The sequence below is a fragment of the Lutjanus erythropterus genome, chromosome 6 (assembly GCF_056507025.1).
Source record: "Lutjanus erythropterus isolate fLutEry1 chromosome 6, fLutEry1.hap2, whole genome shotgun sequence".
NCBI lineage: Eukaryota > Metazoa > Chordata > Actinopteri > Lutjaniformes > Lutjanidae > Lutjanus > Lutjanus erythropterus.
Window position 1 is genome coordinate 14,715,149 of NC_139322.1, and position 20,244 is coordinate 14,735,392.

Here is a 20,244-nt window from a genome sequence, read left to right on the forward strand (position 1 = left end):
TCATTAGCCTTCAACGTGCCATGGTGAAGTTAGTTTTCACTTGGATATTCCACTCCTCGTACCCTGTGAGACTGAGTAGGATCCGGAGTGAATGACTGTCGAGTATTCAACTCTACAGCTTTTGAAAGCTGACTGTGACTCTGCTGATTAATTTTAGTGTCTGTTGTCTGACTAATCATTGCTAACACTCTTAGACGTGGAGGCAAGTATTGTAATTGTTGTATGCCCTAACAGCATCTAACACTGGTAACACCTACTACAGCCGCAAGCCTAGTTCAATCAACCCATTAAGTTATTTTTATAAAGAAACATAGTTTGAATATCCAGCAGACTTCCCAGCATGCATTGTTTGAGTTAAAACTCTCCTGAGACCTTCCTTTTTTTATTCTTTGAAGAAAACATAAATGATGAAGTAGCTATGTGTCTGTAATATACCTCAGTCATGGTTGTGTGTTTTCACGATAATGAAAACATTGAAAAACAATTACATACACATCAGCAATGACTGAGTCCATTGCTGGCAGCTGACCAAAGTTAGTCATTTTTACAACAGTGGAAAGACTGGACAAGGTGGTTTTGATGAGTTCTATTTTGTTTCTCTCTGTCGAGTTTAAATGAAGTGTGATTTAAGGTGGTAATGAGGCAATTAAAGCTCGCCATAGTTCAGTAAAAGAGAGAAACTACTGTAGGATTCAGTATTTTTCTGTTTTGTTAGGAAAATGAGTGTGAGAATATTTTCTTTTTTTGAGATTTTGTCAGTTCATGTAGTTAATTTTGCGCCTTTGCCAGCTCTCCCAGTCTAACTGCACTTGCTGTTGTCTTTGTGTTTTTTGACAGGCAGTGACAGCTGGTATGCAATAAAACTTAAATTCTGAGCCATTACTACTTCGATTCTGGCACCCAACAACACAACAAGATGACATTTTAGCGTTGGTACGTGTGTGTTTTTGGCTCCAGTTATTGCTTCAGTTTGCCTCCAGCTATGACCGTAACATAATCATAACATTGGCCAGAAAAGGAGCTATTTAGCATGTTTTCTCATGTACAAGTGAATTAATATCAAGTTTATTTGATTGGAAAGGTTAATATGTTTTGAACTTGTGTTTTTAAGCTCAACCTAAAATTTTAAGGCAGCCCGGACACTATTTTTTTTTTTTTTAAGTAAAACGTGTTTTATTTTTACAGTGTATAGGTTTAGGTTCATTACATGAATTGGAATAAATCCTGCGTTCTATCACTGGTTTCAACAAACATCTGCATCTTTAGATAAATTTAATTTCCAGTCATAAATCTGATCGCTTGTGCAGTCAAGGTCGATCTAATGATAAAACAAAAAGCAGGATGGATCTTGCTTAAATATGTTTTAAAGGAGTCATTGTTGGCGTTGATGGCTTTAATTGCTGGCTGGAGCACGCCGCCAGGCTGCCCTGATGTAACAGGTCATGGGAGCAGATAGGGAAGCTGTGGCAGCTCTCCAGCAATAACAGAGGGAGTGAGCCAGACTACCAACCATAAATCTGCAGCCACCACCAATTTCCAACTACTGCAGGTGACGGGTGAGTGCGCACGTTTGTGTGTCAATGTGTGTGTGTTTTTATAAACAAAACTCCAAAGGGTAACGCAACCCCACTTCAGAGCAACATGGATATTACACCCCAGAACATCTTGGCATGGGCCTGGTCCTGTTTATGGAGAAACACAGCTAAGAGTATAATTAGCATTTCAGTGATCCTGCAGGGTGTCTGACTTATAGGCTGCCGTATCAAAGAAGGTGGTGTTTTGTGCCTGTGACTCAGTGTGGATGAAGTGACTGTGGCCCCTGTGTGGAGGAGGTTTACACCTGACTGGAAAACACTGCAGGTGGATTATCTGGAACAGAAGCTTGACGACATTGTTTGTTTGTGTTTGTTGTATGTTATGCTGTAAAGTATAGTTCCAAATGGTTTGATGGTGCACCAACCAGGATTTCAGTATTGATTTCTGTTTTCAGTCTGAACATCTTCACCTTCTTTTCATGCAGCTAAAATGTAGTTGCGTGTAAAACAATACAAATGTTGTTTTTGTCTTTATAAAAATCTGTTTTAGGTTGAAAATATTCAGTGTTGTGCATGAACGCGCTAACAGAGCATTGTTCATTGAACATGCTCATGTTTTTGGTGAACAGTGAGCTGAAGAAATCAGCAACTTATGACTGTTAAAAAAAAAATGCGATGCACACTTGCAGAAAAAATAGACAGATAGAGAGAGAGATAGAAATTAATGAATGTGGACAGAAGTGTCAACGTGACATAGCCTAAAATCTTTCTTTGATCATACATGAAGTGAATTACCTGTGCTACACTGCAGACTGGAGCCTCTGTTACACTGAGAATCAGACCGATAGATTCCCTCTTCAGCTCCTTGCATTTTTTATGCATTATGGTGCGTTCAATTTGAACTGGAAAGTTGGAATTTATAAGTTCCCTGCTGGAAATTTCAACAGTATGTTGATATTCAGGTTTGTTGCCTGTTGTTGTGTAAAACATTCTCAAATTGTTGTAAACGAAGCTTCCAGGAGATGGAAAGGGGACGTTCTTAATGTAAAATAAGAATTTGCACTTACTGCTGTAGCCTAATGCAGGTGTGTAAGTACTTAGACATACTGATTATAATTTTGACTACTGTTGGATATATGGGATGGACTATAAAGAGCAACAAAGTAGGTGAGTGAGGAGAAAGCAGTTGTAGATGAGTGGGTTACACACACACAGGTTTAAGTCTCAAGCAGGGTGAGTCTTGTCTGGATTTCAACTGACTAGCTTCAACTTTTTTTAGTGAGGGTCCATAGTAATAATTGTAAAAAAAAAAATGATAAAGGCCACTATTGCAAATCCTGGTGAAATATTATCTAAATGTCAACATTCAGTCATACTCTTCAAATAGTTGGCGAAAAAACATTCACTTTTGAAACAATTCTGGAAGTCTTTTTTTTTTACCAGTGACCATAGTCATTTCTTTTCTTTTTTTAAATTTTTCTACAGAAAAATTCTCACTGGGAAGAAGTTGTGCTTACTGTTGCAGCCTAACACACATGCACAAGTACTTATGAGTATATTTGGTTACAACTTTGATTATTCCAAAGGTATATGCACCAGAACCTATTATAAAGTAGTACAAAATAAATAGTATAAAGAGCAATAAAGTCTATATAGGTAGGAAAATGTGGTGGATCAATGGGTTAAACACAGACATTTCATTCAGGAAAGTGAGGTTTAGGTCCCATGTGAGGTGAGGTTTGTTTTTTTCTGGCTTTCAACTGAGAAATTAGGCTGTGGCTGAGGGTCCAAAGTGATGATAGGCTATTATTTGTACATTGCAGAAGAACTGAAATGTGGTCTCAATGTGAACGTTCAAGCAATAACAACAAAAAGTTGGTGGAAAAACTTTTTCACTGCATATCCACACAAACCTGAGATTTTGTTCTTGTCGTTCAAATGTAGTATTCTAACATTTGAGTAAAAGTAAATAAGTGACACATAAAAGACTCTTGGGATGTAAGTGTTTTGTTCATGAGATAATGTGATGTGCGTTTGACACACAAAACCCTAGTTTAGGTTTAACCAGAGCTTTTTGAGCTGCTGCCTTTTCTAATGCGCGAGTCTTTTGTATCAATATTATGAAAGCTGGAGGCTTTTGTCAGACAGAGACAAGCCTCTGTTATTATCCCTGTAACGCCCTTTTCTCTTTATTCTGGGCAGATTATCACTGCCAATGACACATGATAGGGCTAATCTACTGTAAATTAAACCTGAACTCTCATGCATCTCAGCTTTTTAAACCGGGAGGGGGAAAAAAAGGGGAGTGTTTTACAAGGAAAATGCCAATGTGGAAATGCTCTAAAATACAGCACAGGTGAAAACTTTACAGGCCACATTTGTCAATCCCAGGAGGTTATTGGGAGCAGGTTTTCCGTCAACACCTCGGGCACGTCTCCCAACTCCACTTCCAGGCCGATGAGAGTGGAATCTGTAACGACTGTGGGCTTTAGCATCGTTAACATTTCCCTGACACGTCGGCCGGCCTCTCTTGGAGACTGCCCTGCATTTTCTCTGCTGCTCTGGAGTTGTTGTAGCAACTAGTGGCCCAGGAGTGAATGAAGCAGATGTGCGAGTCATCTATCACCTGACAGCTCCCACTCCCCCAACTGAGCAAGTCATCTCCGTGACAGTCTGCCCAACCAGTCTCATCAATTACACTGGTACCCTACCATTAGAGCACAAACACTTTTCTCCTCTGACACATTCAACTGCTTCCCAGTCTGCAGGACGGGCCCTCAATTAAGTCTGAATAACTTTCCCCTCTCAAAGGACGTCTCTCTTTCTGCAGCCGAGGATCGCACACATTGGACTTGTAGGAGAAGCTCTTTGGAAACTGATTTACCTCCATGGTGACCATATATCTGAAAATTTCTATCCTCGTTTTATGACTTCATGATTGCCTGATGATAATGCAAACCACAATAAAGCTACCATTTTACCACTTTAAAGTACGAGCTATGACTTTCATGGTTAATTGACACCTATATAAGAGCAATTAAGGTAATTTATGTCATAAAAATTTAACAAGTCCACTGCCACGCTGGTTTATGGCAAGAAAATGTAAAGGTCAATGTTCCTTTTCTTCAATTTGCAATAATTTTACACTCCACGTAATTTTTTACAGTTATCTGGAGATTTAAAGCCTATTACAGTTGAATATTTTATCTTTGCAAAAGCTCTTAGGAAACTAATTTAACCCCATGGTGACCATATATCTGAGAATTTGTAACCCTGTTTTATGACAATGATGCAGCCACAATAAAGCTACCGTTAATAAAGATGTGCTTTGTCCACTTAAGCCTGTGCATGACTCTAATGGTTAATTCATTGCCATATAATTATCAATTATGACAATTTAAGTCATAAAAGTTCACAACTCCACTGCTACGCTGGTTTTATGGCAAGAAAACTTGAAAGTCAATGTTCCTTTTCTTCAATTTTCAACACTTTTATACATGGTCACGCTGTAAAACCAAATGCTCAAATTAATCAGTTGTAATGAATTCTGAAAACTTTGTTTAGCAAATCTACTTACATAAAAATGTTGAGTACCTCTAAAATGTTATTTCTTTTGTGTTAATTAAACTTTTTGATTCATATAAACTTAACTGAACATGAAATACTTTTTTTTTGTGCTTAAAATTAATCAGTTCTTTTAACTAACGCAGAATTGCATATAGTGAAAATTTCTGAGTTGGCTCAATCGATCATTTTAATTTAACCGCAAGCAAAGAGTACATGTAACACACCAAACATTTATGCTCTGATAACCCCCAACTTTTGAGTTTATGAACTAAAAATAGGCAACTGATTACCTCACATTTTGTTGAGTACTGATAATTTATTCTGGTTTACAGTGCATGTTACTGTCATCTATCCACTTAGAGCCCATTACAGCTGTTCAGGAATATTTTATCTTTGAAAAAGTTCTTAGGAAACTGATTTACCTCCATGGTGACCATATATGTGAGAATTTGTATCCCTGTTTTATGACTTTATCTTTGCCTGATGATGACGCAAACCAAAATAAAGGTACCACTGATAAAGAGTTACTCACTTTCAAGTGTAATTAATGACACAAAAGAACAATAAGATCATTTATGTCTAAAAATTTACAAAACCACTGCCACGCCAGTTCATGGCAAGAAAATGTTATAGTCAATGTTCCTTTTCTTCAATTTTCATTATTTTTTTCCTGTAATCTAGCCATTTAAATCACATTAAAACTGTTCAAAAGTAGTTTATCTTTGCAAAAGCACGGATTTAGCCCCATGGTGACAAACACATTATGTACTTTAAATGTATAAATTATAACGGTTACTTGATACCTTTATACCTAAACAGCAATAAGGTAATTTATGTCATAAAAGTTCAACAACACCTCTGCTATGCTGGTTTATTCCTTAATTTCCAATTATTTTATACAGCTTGTCATTTCTTACTGGTATCTAGCCATTTACAGCACACTACAGCTGTTCAAGAATATTGTATCTTTGCAAAACTGCTTTTAAAATTGTTTTACCTCCATGGTGACCATGTCTTTGAGAATTTGCATTCTTCAGTTTTCATCAATTATACACTACATTGCTTTTTTTTTTTTACTGTTATCACGTGCAGACCTGCAATGAATTGATTAAATGATTGAAAAAGAAAAGTAGTTGCCAGCTATTTAGACAGGCGATTCATCATCATCCTTTTCTTTTTTCAAGGAAAAATGACTAAAATTCACTTATTCAAGCTCCTGAAATGTGAGGATTTGCTGCTTTTCTTTGATTAATATTAGTAAAGGAAGAGTCTTTGAGTTTTAGACTGTTGATTGAACAAAATAAAAAAGCTGTTTGAAGATGTCACTCTGAGCACTGGGACATTATGATGAGTATTTTTTTGACATTTCATAAACTAAATGATTAATCATTTAATTGTGAAAATAATTAGCAGATTAATCAATAATGAAAATAATCGTTACTTGCGGCCCTAACCTAGAGATTTATTTTATCCTTCCAATATTATTACTCATCCAAACCGCCATAGATTTTTGTCTCTGTGACATGAGAGTAGCCCAATGATGATTGTGAGACCTGATGCATGATGAAGCAATAATGGAAATCATGTCTTGTTAGTGTTATTCTGTTCCTGTATTCCATCAGTAGTAGTCATGAAACGCAGTAAACACAGACGTTTGAACACAGACACATATAAACAGTTTCTATCACTTACAATATACAACTATGGCAGTGACAGCAGGGGCCAACTTAACATATATCAGCTTTTTTCCACAAGGATTTACAAACAGGGTCAGGGTCAGAACTTGACATTGAATATGAAAAAAAAAAAAAAAAAAAGATATAAATAAGACATTCATATAAAAATAGGCTTTTACAAAATATACTCTATTAACCAATATTTACCAAAAAGTGGAAAATGTGCCTGTGTTTTTGATCAGTGTATAAGTCCTGTTAAGCTAAATCGGCTTGAAGACGGTCAGTAGAACGTACAGCCTTCTACCTCAACAATTCTCTAGACTAGCAGCAAACAGAGGGAAGACGAACTCATGAGAGGGTCAGAAGGTCAATGTGAGTAGCCTACAGCAGTTTTCATCTGGAACAACATTATTCCAGGCAGGTTCAAATCCAGTGTGTTAACCTCAGAGCGGACAACTTTTGATTGCTTTAATACACTAAAACCTCCCAACATTTAGTCATTTTTGGTCCTTAATGGACAAAATCAGTAGTTTTTTAATAGAATAAATTAATATTAATTATTTTCATTCTCTAAATACAGTATGTTAAATATTCCAAATAGACAGCCAAAGTCCCTCCCCTTCTGGTGGACCAGTATGGGACCTTACTTCAGAAAAAATATGAGCAGTAGTCAATGACGAGAGACAAATATTTTCTTGATCCTGTTCGAATTGTGCCACAGATTCACACATGATGTTTGTCGATTTAAAAGATCGTTTTAAATGTCAAGAAAGTTGCCAGTTGTTGTAAAACTGTTAAAGAAGAAGACAGTGAAGACGTGACGTTTTCAAGTGGGGACAGGAGCAACTCAATTTATCTGTACACGTCGTCCATAGTGTTGATAAGTCTGCAAGTATTTTTGTGAATTTGGAAGATATACCTCGCTTTGTGCCCCAAATATATATTTAAATACTTAAATTAATATCATAAATGTGCATTGACTAGTCAGCCACTGGCTTAAACTGACGACTACTGGTCGACAAGCACAATCTTTAGTCTGGGGCGACCCTAGACTACTCACCAACGGCTGCACAAGTCAGGTTATGTCTTCTCCCACCAAAAGTGTTTTTACACTTTCATCAGTGGTTTCTGAGGTGGAGGGTATGCTAGAGTTTCCTCCTTGTGAACTTACAAAAGGATCCATTGTGGCTCTGAGTGTCTCTACACTTTGGACAATACAACATACAATATGTTTAAATAATCTGTAGCTATTATGGATTTATCTTTCCTATGTTGTATTCATGTTAATCTGTTCTTTCAAATGCATTTTGGGGGAAAAAATGTTGCAATAACTCTGAGGACTATTGAAGAACCATGTTTTAAACTGACAGACATCAGTAATTCCTGACACAATCCAAACAGGGACAAAAGATTATTTGTGTCTTGCCGTTGACTACCGTTCAGATTTTTTCCAAAATAAGTTCCCATGGGGCACACTGGAAGGGGAGGGACATTGCCTCTCTATGGCTGTGTCATTTCATCTGTGCACAGGGTGAGAACTACAGCAGTGTGTCCTGCCCAGCAATCACATCCACCATAATTCACTTGCATTGGCAAAGTTCATTTCCTAAATGTCAGCACATGTCCATATAGCTTAAAGTCTTGACATTTTTTGCTTCACTGACTAACACCGTGGTCACGCAGTCCCAACATGGCAGGGTGCAGTCTTTCCCTTTAACGGAGTGTAGTCGCACTGTTTTGACTTTGCACCCCGACAAACAGTCCAAGAAGAGGGTTGAAGAGCTTTGTGTGCAAAAGAATCATGACGCCCCATCTTCAGCTACAGTAGTTCCTCATTTATGTGTGAAAAGACTGTAAAAACAGCCTAAAAGTTCCAGTTTGTCCATGAAAATACAAAGACATGAACCCACACACTCACATGCATCATCACACTCACTCACACAAACACACACACACACACACACACACCATCCAATAAATATTCTCATTTGCATGTGTACACCTCTGTCCTCTCGCTGCACGTGTTGCATTTAACATAGCAGCACCACAGGAACTTGCAGTTGCACTGCCACACGCGGGAGTACTGGTGTGTGTTGTATCCCCGGCCGCAGCACATCAGGTCACAGCCACTGATGTGCTGCATCATAGTCTTGTTACACACCCGGCCCTGCGTGCCCAGGCTCCCCGTCACAGGGTCCGCCTCGCAGTAGTTAGGCGACTTGTCTATGTACACCAGGTCTGTATCCATGGGCTTCCGGTACGAGTAAGGCTTCTTGATCTTGAGGAATTTAGGGCGCTTGTTGCGGCTGGCTTTGACTGGTTCCACGTGCACTGCATGGGCATACTTCTCCTTGAGAATGTAGCCGAGCTCGCGGAACTTGGGAAGTGTAGTCCAGCAGGTTTTGGTGGTGCAGGAGCCCGAGACACCATGACACTTGCATTCCAGTCGCATGTTCTTCTCCAGGATCTAGACACACAAAAACAACTTAGTAACGTAGTAACAAGCAACAACTGTAAACATACTGCAGTGATGAGTGATAGTCACGCTCTCATGATAGGTTAATAACAGCCAGACTAGGTTATTAAAACAAATTATCAGACTGTTTACAAGAATAATGATTTCACAGTTTTATCTGCTAAAGAAAGAGCAATTATTTTGTGTTGGATTCTTGTGTATATGCTGGGGGAAAATAAATATACTAAGTTTATTAAGTTTTAGCATTTAGCAGTATATTTTAGTTCTAATTATAGAAAAGCACCATTGTAGGTGTATTTAATATATTTTTCTGTGCTAAGGGGGAACAAATTGTAGAATACTTAATATACTTAAAGTGTATAGCTGTGTTTACTAATATACATGCTTGATTAACAAAATTAGAGTTTACCTTGTCTGGGTTATTTTTTCAAGTGTATTCAAGTAAGACACATTGAAGAGCACTTTTTGAACTTAAATACACTCCTAATGAAGTGAAATTAAAGTAGACTTTATTAAAGCATACTAATATTTTTGTTTAAAGTGAGAATAAATCAGCCAAATGAAGGCAACAGGACCTGTAATATGTGAGTCAAAAAGAAGTGGCACAGTTTAAAAGAAGTTCAAAGAACAGGCCATGGCAATGATTGTGTTACAGTTTAATATATATTTATATTTTCATAACTGAATAAAGCTACAATTGAAGCCATGTCTACAAAACTGTTGTATATAAATTCACATTTCAACCCTTGCACTTCGAGGCAGGTGACAAACGTGCAGTTTAATAACAATGTGACTGACAAATACACTACAGTTGAGGATTAAATACAGCCCCACCACATTGTTGTGTGATACCATACACACAGAAGCCAAAATAATGTATCAGATTTCAGGCTCGGTGTGTGTAGTTACCACACACAACACACAAATGTCAGGAGTGACTGTACAAGGCGCCGAGTGACTAGGATTACTGCTAAACCCTGAACTGATGACAATGAGAAGTGCCATTGACTGAAACAGGAATTTTCTTTAACAACAAGGTCAGCTGCGATTTCCTTTTTGCTAAAAAGCGAGGTGTTCGATATGTGATACGGTCTCCTAAAGCCATTGATGAGATATTTACGCCTCTGTGTTCTTGGCAAGTAAACTGTAACAATAAAAACCAAATACAAACGTGTGAACAAGAAGCAAAAAAAAAACAACTTTCCCCTGAGCAAACCACTTCATAAAACCCTTGGCTTCAACTCCCTAATCCATCAGTTGTTCTGTGACCAACACTTGTGACAGCCTTTGTCTGGACGTCTTCGACCAGGGAGCTGTGAGCGGTGCTCCTGCTCAGTGTCACTGCTTTTGATTAGCATAAATAAAGGCGGAGGGGGGGTAACTATCAAAACAGAGAGGCCATTTATTAGCAGAAAGAAGAGAAACGAAGGGAAAACTGTGCAAAGTTTGAATCCACAAGTGCAGGTCTTTTTTTTTTCCCTGGGAGGCAATTTAGCTGTCCAGATAAGCCAATTTGAATTCATGCTCCTGAAACGCACGTAGAAAATGATCTACTAGGTACAATTGTGTTTGTGTGAGGAGGCTTTTCAGCCAGTGTGGGCACGGACGTGTCGGTTGTGTGAATCAGGCTATTCTGGCACAGTGAGACAGAGAGGGAGAGGATATGAGTTAACTTGGGCAAAGCTGCTTCTCTATTCTTCACTAAGACCTACCTCACTTTAGCTGTTTGGCACATCGTTCCACTCAATCTCTAACCTCTAGACTTACTGGAGTCTCTTTGTCACTCTGCAGTGTTCTGCAGCCATGCATGCACAAAAGGCATCAAATGAGCAGGTCAACACATCATGAAAACTCTCCTTTTCTGCTAAATTTGTCTTATTTGTACTGTATCATGTTATTTATTTTGTAATCTCCTTTGTACTTTTCCCTTAAAATAACAATTCGTATTTTATTATTGTCTGGCTGCAAGCATGGCCAATTGCATATTATATCAAAATGAATTTTGACTTGATGAAGATCCAGCTTGGACTTTATGCCTAATTACTTAATAAAAATTGTGGTGGAATACATGTAACTATACTCTTCTATACAGCAGCAGAAACACATACTGTTCAATGATGATCAGATCTAGTAACCAAACAGTAAACACCCCTGTGGTGCATGTACAAGCACATTGCACCTGATGGGGGCTTATGATGCTGGAGAAATTGTGGGTGGAGATTGTCATAAAGGTAACTGTATACTGTCCCAATGGTGCAAAGCATGGGGGGGACTGGGCTAATGCCTTTTTGTACAGTGTCAATCTGTTTTCAGCGCTGAGATCTGGGTTGTAATCAAATCCTGCCACTTAGACAGCTCTTCCTCTAAAAGCAGCCTTTTATTCCACTGCTTGTTCAATCTTGGCCCCGCTGCCCAGATCTTTGGCAAGGTTCACCCAAACCACATCATGGCAGCAACTGCTAACAGTCACTGAGGCCAAACATAGACTTGTTAACCACCGGTTGATCATCACAGATGATGATCACTGTTTTTACTAGTATTATGGCCTGCCAAATTTTCTCCATTTACATGTTACCACTAAGACTCATAATCCACAAACACAATATTAGTTTACATTTTTACACAGATGACACGTAGCTGTATTTCTCTCTCTCTACCAAACTAAATACTCTCAGGGCATGCCAAAATACAGGTAAAACTGGCTATTGAATAATTTCCTTTGACTGAATGCAGACAAATCTGAAATCATTATCTTCTGCATTGTGGGCCCACTGAGCAAGCACAGTAGAGATGTCCTTCAGCCAAGCCTTTTACTTCTGGTTTAGCCTCCAATAACTTGGATGGGATAAAATTCTGTAATCATTCGGCTCTTCTAGAATTTCCAAATGTTACTGGACTGCCATTTTTAGCCGCTCGTTTCACAATGTAAGTCTACCGGCTTTAAGTCTTTTTGGGCCATAGAGCATTACATGACATTGTCATTACATAGTTTGGCCACTACGTCAAATTGGTTTCAAAGCCTGGTGCTCTTCCTGGGGTCTTGGGTTGGCTTGCATGCCCAACTGTCACCAGACCAAAGAGCAAAAAGTTGCGGTACTTATGAAGGGTCAGCTGTGTAGTCTTGTTTGACTTTACGCAGAATCTCTAAGATCTGTTCTTTTCTGTCTTTCAAAACCTGGAAACTGTCATTCATGCACTCATCACGTCCTCTTTAGACTACTGTAGGATAACTCACTCTACTCATGCTTAAGCAAACACAATCTTTCCAGACTTTATTTAATTCAATATTCCGCTGCTAGACACCTCACTAATTCCCCCCCAAAAAAGGGTAGACATTATCCCAAATTTAAGCTTCATTATGCTAGCTAACTATGCATTTTAGAATTGATTTTAAGATTTTAATTATTACTTTTAAGGCACGGATGGGACTGGCCCCAAGTGTATCAGTGACGGCTTAAATCCTTATGAGCCCAAATGAAGCCTGAGAGCCTCTGGTGGGTCCCTTTTAGAGATTCAAAGATCAAGGACGACTGGGTCTTTGTTATCAGGGCCCCGTTGCTCTGAAATGACCTGCCAGAAGAGACCAGGCAAACCACATCTTTGAGCTCTTTTAAATCTCTTTTAAAAATGTGCTTTTACTTGATGTGCATCTCTAATAATCTCTTCTACTGTTTTATTACTTTTAATATCTTACTGTACACTTTATTCTTACTTGCTTCTATATTTATAATGCTTTTATTTTATGGTAATTTTTCTGTTTTATACTTCACTGTTGTGACTTTACAAATAAAATGTATTATTGCTATTATTATTATTATCATCGTTGTTGTTTTTGTTGTGCTTAAATCTGGCGATAGGAACAAATTCTACGATGATAAAGTCACTGTCACAAGGAGTAATCCTTATAATATCCTTATAAAATCCTTATAATAAATAATCCTATTTCTAATCACTTACCTTGCGTCCCACCTCGTTGTTGTGCAGGTTCATGAGTGTCCTCGCATTCTGTTTGACCTCCCGAGCGTCAATAAACACTTTGGAGAAGCCCAGGCCGTAGCTGATGTCTGCTGAGCAGCCTCCCCACTTCCAGCCTTGGTCTCTGCTGTAGAAACCCTGCTTCTCTTTGTCACAGCTACAGTCACTCAGGTTACCCTGCGTACAGGCAGCTGTAATGGCGTGGGCCACCCCCGCTGCAATGATGGCGTAGGTGAACGCAGCCTCTTTACTACCTAGCATAGAGGGAAAAAAAGGTGATGATGAATAAAAGGTTGCAGATATGCATTGAGATTTTTAGAAATAGAGAATGTCTCCTCCAGTTTAAAGTTCCCATGAAATGGCTAGTGGACTGCTTACTGCTTAAGTGTTTCCTGAGAAATAGGCTTTTAGGGAGCGACTTTGATTTGCCAGCATTGTTTGTCATTCACAGTAGCCAGTAGTGCTGAATGTACGTTATGCAGAGATAGACACCAGTTAGACACCAAAGAATAGACTACAGTACTGAGGAGGTTTTTTTAACTGAGCTAAAAGTATTTAACAGTGAGGTAAGTTACTTAAACAAGTAAAGCTATCTTTCCATCTGGAAACTACATAAACATCCTCAGTACTGTATTCCCTGTCGGTGTCAGAGGCTGTGTTCGTCTCAGTGACCGGTCATGTTCATGAAAGCTGTTGAGGCCGAGTTTGTTGCCTGGTAACGGTAGCTAACACTTAGCATTAGCTACTTTAGCAACAAATAAGCTAAAGCTATCTGTCCACCAGAAATGATTTTCTCCACGAAATATCAGCCAGTTTCACCTAAATCAGTGAATAAACTTACAAACTCACAAATAAGTGCTTTTGTACATTGAGGCCTGGAAATTGAGTAACGCCCTCGAGCGCAAGATGAGTCATCAACAGTTTTTCATAATTTTCCAGAAAAAAACACTAAAAATAACCAATAAAAATACATAGGCATTTCTACAAAATTACTTCTTTGTCAGCTAGACTCATGCATGTAGGTCACATGGCACAATACATAAATAATATAAACACTTAAATGCTGATTTTGGCTTCGTGAGAACTTTAAAGGTACAGTTAAGGATTCCAGAGAAAGGTGACTGACAGTTGAGTCTTAACCTCAGGTTGTGAAATACTGGCATTTTGGGAATGAGACTCAACTATGTTGTGGACCTGTGATTGGCCAAAACTTCTTGTCACAGGCTTTTTTTTAGGTGTAAAAACACAGCCAAGAGGAGAAGCACAATTCTGTTTTTCTCTCAGATTACTTGAATTATATTATACATAAGGATTTTTGCCCAAAGATACCCAAAATAAACTACGTGCACCTCAGCTTTAAGAGAAATACATGTAACAATATTTTTAAATAGCAAAACTACATTATTTATTAACAGTATGTGTGCTTACATCACGGTCTTACTGACATGTCCCTCAAGGCCTGCAGTGTTTTGAAACCTGACCTGGAAACTGTCCTGCCTATGAACCAAAATGGCTGCTGGAGGTATAGTCAACAAAGCAGTATGAATAACAGGGTTGTGAGCAAGGAAAGGGTATTGATCCACTCAGAAAACTGTCACATTCTGTGTAAACTCATAAGGCACTGACACCAGAATCTTCATCCTGCCGTTATCTCAGCCCATGTCCAGCTAACAAATCATTTACACACACGGAAATATCGACAGATAACTAAAGGTTAATCTGACAGGACGCATCGCTCTCGAGTCTATTAATGAGCAGAGGAAAAAAAGCAAAGAGAAAGCCTAATATATCTCATTCAAAGCCTTGTATATTGCAAAAAGCAATATGTTTTCTTTCTGATACAATGTAAAAACAGCCCAAAATGTAATGAACTTGCATATCTATAACCGTAATCGACAAATTGTATATTTCATTTTCAGATCTGTGAATCCCGGTTGCAACATCCATCATATCTGAGTGTAAATAAACACCTCTTGTCTCTGGTTGTTCAAAACAAACATCATACTTTCTTCATGCTTCCCCCTGCCATCCACTTCGCTGTGTAATGCTGCCATGTTTTTGATAAACATCTTGGATGTGCACCCTTGCCATTGAAAAAAAAAAAAAACTCATATTGAGGCATCAATTATGTGGACGTTTTTATAGACTTGATGGGCTCCGAGCCAAAAAAGAAGGTGTGTCGGTGAGTGCAGTCAGCCAGTTCTGACTGCACCGTTGTTAATTTTTCCCCTGCAGTTCTGAGTGCATAGGTTCACCACAAGAGATGGTATGAATTCTTCATAACCTTGTAATGAGAGGTGGAAGATATTAAAAAGAGAGTCGGATTCAAGAGCCGGTATCAGTTGAACTAGAAGTGCCGGTTCAATGTTCTTCTGCCATGTTTGTTTTCTCTTTCATCTCTGCAGATTCATTCAGTCTCATCTCACAAAGCTTAGTGTAACTACACAGTTACAAGTGCAGAGTGAAGTCTGATGCACCTTGCATCACCCATAAGCTTTATGTCGCCCCACTGGTCATTCTTCCTTCACATTTAGGGACAATTGCGAGCTCCACAGCTCTGCTCAGCCTGGGCATCAACAATGGCATTCATTTGCAGCCATTGGCCTTCTGCGCTAATCTGATCAGTGAAACCAATCTATTTGGTATGGCTGTCCAAGCTATAGACTTAAACTCCTGTCTTGGAAACACAGACCAAGACTCTTGATGAACTAAAACCTCTCACTCATTCATAAAGGAACAGATTGTCAAACAGCACTGTTTTCACTTCAACAGCATGAAAAGATAATCCTTTCTTCCCAACAGCGGCAGGCAAGATGGCCTCAAACAGCTGGTGCAAGCTACTGACCATTGTGTTTCACTTCAATAGTTCAGGACCAGACCTAAAATATATTAAAATTCTCAAAAGGTTTTTTTTTTTAATCAAAAATGGTTTTACAAAGCCACCTCTGTAGCCGCAACCATAAAAGACATCATTAGACAAAAATACTTCATTAAATCCTTGTTAGGTCTTCCTGGTATTGATATCTTCAATATCCTTAATCCATCTTATCAGTTCATAGTTGCCAACAAATGAGCCATAAAACTCCAGCCACAATTCTTGGATTCCTTAATGTTCATCTTCTCTTTAGAGGAGACTTTTGTCTCAGCAGTTGGAACATTGATTTCAACTTATTTGTTTCTCTAATTTACTACTTTCAGGTCTTGCTTTTCCTCTTGGCTTTGCCTTCACTGTAACTTATACCCGTGGTAAGAGCTATTTCCCTTACAGTGAGAGCCGCAGCACCCATCACTAGACAGGATAAAGACCAGTGAAAATGTGTCTCCAGAGACTCTGCCGGGCTGAAAAGAAAGGCTGCAAACATTCACAAGAGCTTTGTTACAGTGCTGGCTTCACATGCCTTTTATTCTACAATGCTCAGAAAGGAGCCCTGCTCAATGAAGAGTCTGGAGCAGAACTAGGCCTGATGTAAATGACACTGGATCCTCAAGGGATGCTCCTTATAGCACGGATGCTGATGATCATTTAAGTGCAGAAGAAGCTTTTCCGGTGCAGGTTTGATCAAGAGCCACAGCTATTCATTAATATTTTGTTAAGACATGAAAAAGGTTGCATGTCAAGGTCATAACTTTACAAATACGTGCATTTTTCTATTTTTTCTTCAAGGCATCAAGTCATAATTTAACTTTTTGTTAGGCTTAAATCTTGCATTTCAATTTAAGACTTGTAATAACTGAACATTTTTGAGGGAAATCACAGAAGATCAGAGCCAAACTGTGCGCGTTTTACGCACAAGGCACAGAAATAAATTGTATTTACTGCTGCAAAAAATTCAAACGTTTCAAATTGTAAACAAACGTTAACAGACAGCAACATACCCACTTTCAACTCTTTTCCGAAGACTGTCCTCTCTCCAAGCGCAGAGCAGTTCCAGCGCCCGTTTTTGAACTGAAACTGACACTCGTTGATGCCCATTTGGGCTCCCTCTCCGATGACGATAATGGCATCGGGGCGACTCTGGCAGATAATCCGTTGTCTGGGGGCCAAACCGGGGATCTTGTTACAGATTATGCTCGCACCTAGGGCCACCACCGACGAGAAGCCACTGTGAATTGAAGATGGATATGACTGAGAAAAAGGAGCCATCAACCACTTATTTTTTCTGTTCTAATATCTTATCTTGTTTATTATTTATAATTATTTTTCACCCTAAATAGTTTTAATAATCTTTTGAAATCAAACATATTTGCGCTGTTTGATTTATGAAATAGCAGCTTTTCATGAGCAGAACATTTAACGCAGTTCTTCATACACCTACACAGTTTTACTTGGATGATTGCATGTCAGAAATTAGAAATTAATACCAAAATTATTTAGGTTATCTATTATGTATACAGAGGAGATTGTGTCTGAGCGAAGGTGCACCGCTAAACGTCTTCTGTAGGTTTCAAAGCTACATTACAGTTGCGAATACTTTTTAATTATTTTGCCAGGATGAGTTTTGCCAGCCTTGAATAAGGAATTGTCATTAAGTGATAAGGACGCAGCTGCCACGAGTCAAACTGAGATAAGTTTACGCTCCTCTCTAAATGCTTTATTTATCTTTTATAAAATCAGCTGCCTGCTTTTGAGCAAATATGATATATAAGACGTTTTTTGAGAGACCAACAACAAATAAAAGTATCACTGTCAGTTATTTAAGTCCTTTGTGTTTTGAGAATAACCTACAACAAACCACAGTTGAGTCAGAATAGAAGCGCAGCTCACCCAATTTTCAAATAAACAATCCCCAGACAAAGTAAAACTCTTAAAATCCAGCGTCGTGTTCTCCGACTCATTGCGGCCCCTCTCTCAGTTTCATGCAACGATCTGTAGCTGATGAATAACTCTCTTCGCTTATTCTCCGATAGATCACAGCACAGGTAGTAACTCCAGAGGAACTCCAAAATGACGAAAAGCATAAAAAAAAGAAAAAGAAAGTACTCGCTCGGGAAGTTTTTTACAAATTGCAGGCTATCAGGGTATCATCCAAACTCCTTTTTACGTGGCCCCCTCTCCGCTGGGCCCTCTTGTCATTGCGAGGGTGTCACAGGTAACCCTTGGGGTGAGCAAGTGCGATTATCTGTTTCTCACAGTTCCTCTGCTACCCGCAGGTCTTGGCTATATATCTGGCTCATCTATCTGGGGCGTGTTCACAGGAGACATGGGGCCCTGCTGAAGAATCCCGCCAGGGCTGAATCTCAGCACACACGCATTCACACACACACACACACACACACACACACACACACACACACACTCATACACACTCTTCTGCTGTGAATTCACCTTGACTGATTGGGGTGGCTTTTTATTTGGTTATTAAGTGGGTCAGGGCTGAACATAATGCGTAAAAATACATTTATTTTTACGCAGATATTGAGTTTTGTTTCCCTGAAATCAGCAATGGTTTTATACAGCCTCAGCGGCAAAAGGAGGCATCACAAAAAGCTGCAGATAAACGACATTAAAACAAAAACAAAGGAAGATACTTTTTTTTTTAAGTAGATAATTACTACGTCAGTTTGGATGATAATCTCTCAACTTTATCATGTAACAGGTGGTTAAATCAAACATTCGTGAGATTTAATAGGCTGCATGCATTTATCGCCTCTGGTCTGTCTGCTTTATACTCAAAAGTTGAAATCATTCACTTAATATTAATGCAGCTGGTGCGCGTTACCTGTGCTGCGCCTCAGTCCTTCACAGCTTATCTGCATCCCCTACCTTTTATAATGGCGACATCTGGTGGCGCACTGAAGTGCTTGCAGAGTAAAAGCTAAACGAACCATCCTTTTTAAAATAAAATAAAATAAAATACATCGTTATTTTATCGCCATAAGCCACACAGTTGTCAAAAAAAAAACCATCACCATCAACATCATGTTTATGAAAACAAAAGCAGTATAAACTATATACATAAGGGGGTACCATGTAACAATCAATAAACGTATAAAAATCTACGTTTGTACAGATTTCTATTTCTATCTGTTCTATTGTTTTTATTACATAAAAAGCTACACACACACACACACACACACACACACACACACACACACACACACACACACGTGTATACATATATATATATGTATATATATATATATATATATATATATATATATATATATATATATGAATTTCATTCTTGTCATAAATAAGTATCTCCTTTTTGTCAAATGTCAAATAATTTTAAGTTTATGACTGCAAAAAACACAATTTTCGTCAATATGATGAAAAACGAACTCCCTGATATTTTTCTCCCAGGATGGCGAAGGCATGATCCGCCCCACTCTGCCTCTCATTGGCTTATCTCTACCCAATCACGCTCCTCATGTCTAAACCTAGCCAACCCAAATAGCCAAAATCAACGAAGGCAATGGGTACTAGCCAATCAGAGTCGGAGTAGGGCGGGACATGACCTCGCTCTCCGCCCTGTGGTGTTTAAATCTGAACCCTAGATTTGCGAAACTCTCGCGAGATTCATACGAGTTCTTTCTTCATTGCGCCCCATGTACAAACTAATTGTTTTTCATGACGTGAAAACGCTGCAGTAAGATGTGGATAAGTTTAGCGAAAGAAAAAAAAAACTTAGTTAGGGGTTAAGAAAAGACCGTGGTTTAGGTTAAAATGATAACTCTCGCGAGGTCTTTCGCAGGTTTGGAGTTCCCTTATAGACACGACAGAACCAGCCTTTACTGGGCAATGATTTGTGGGGTCTTTTTTTAGAACCAACACATTTTTCTCATTAAACTCATTATACTGTTTGCAAAGGTTTACATTAATAAATGTAAATTAAATTTTTTGAGGTAAAACTGGTTTTTAAGAAAGAAATTGAGCGATATAGAGACAATATTCAGCAAAGAACAAAAAAGCCATCAAAACTGTAAGACTGTGCGTCCAATTTAATGTTTTCACTTAAGTTCCTCTCTATTTATGTGACTCAAGACATGTTTTGTGTTACTGTATTAGCATTAG

The 20,244-nt window shown here is 38.6% G+C and overlaps 1 protein-coding gene across 1 annotated transcript; it reads right to left on the reverse strand.

Annotated features, from left to right (window-relative positions):
• Positions 1 to 8,160: 8,160 nt before the first annotated feature.
• LOC146325022 (protein Wnt-7a-like) lies at positions 8,161 to 18,345 on the reverse strand. The gene is made up of 4 exons (XM_084720746.1): positions 17,995 to 18,345; positions 17,106 to 17,332; positions 13,212 to 13,483; positions 8,161 to 9,245 (listed from the first exon to the last, which is right to left on the reverse strand). Exons 1-4 carry the CDS (start codon positions 18,186 to 18,188, stop codon positions 8,763 to 8,765), a joined length of 1,176 nt encoding a protein of 391 aa, XP_084576872.1. The 5' UTR covers positions 18,189 to 18,345; the 3' UTR covers positions 8,161 to 8,762.
• Between the last annotated feature and the right edge of the window lie 1,899 nt (positions 18,346 to 20,244).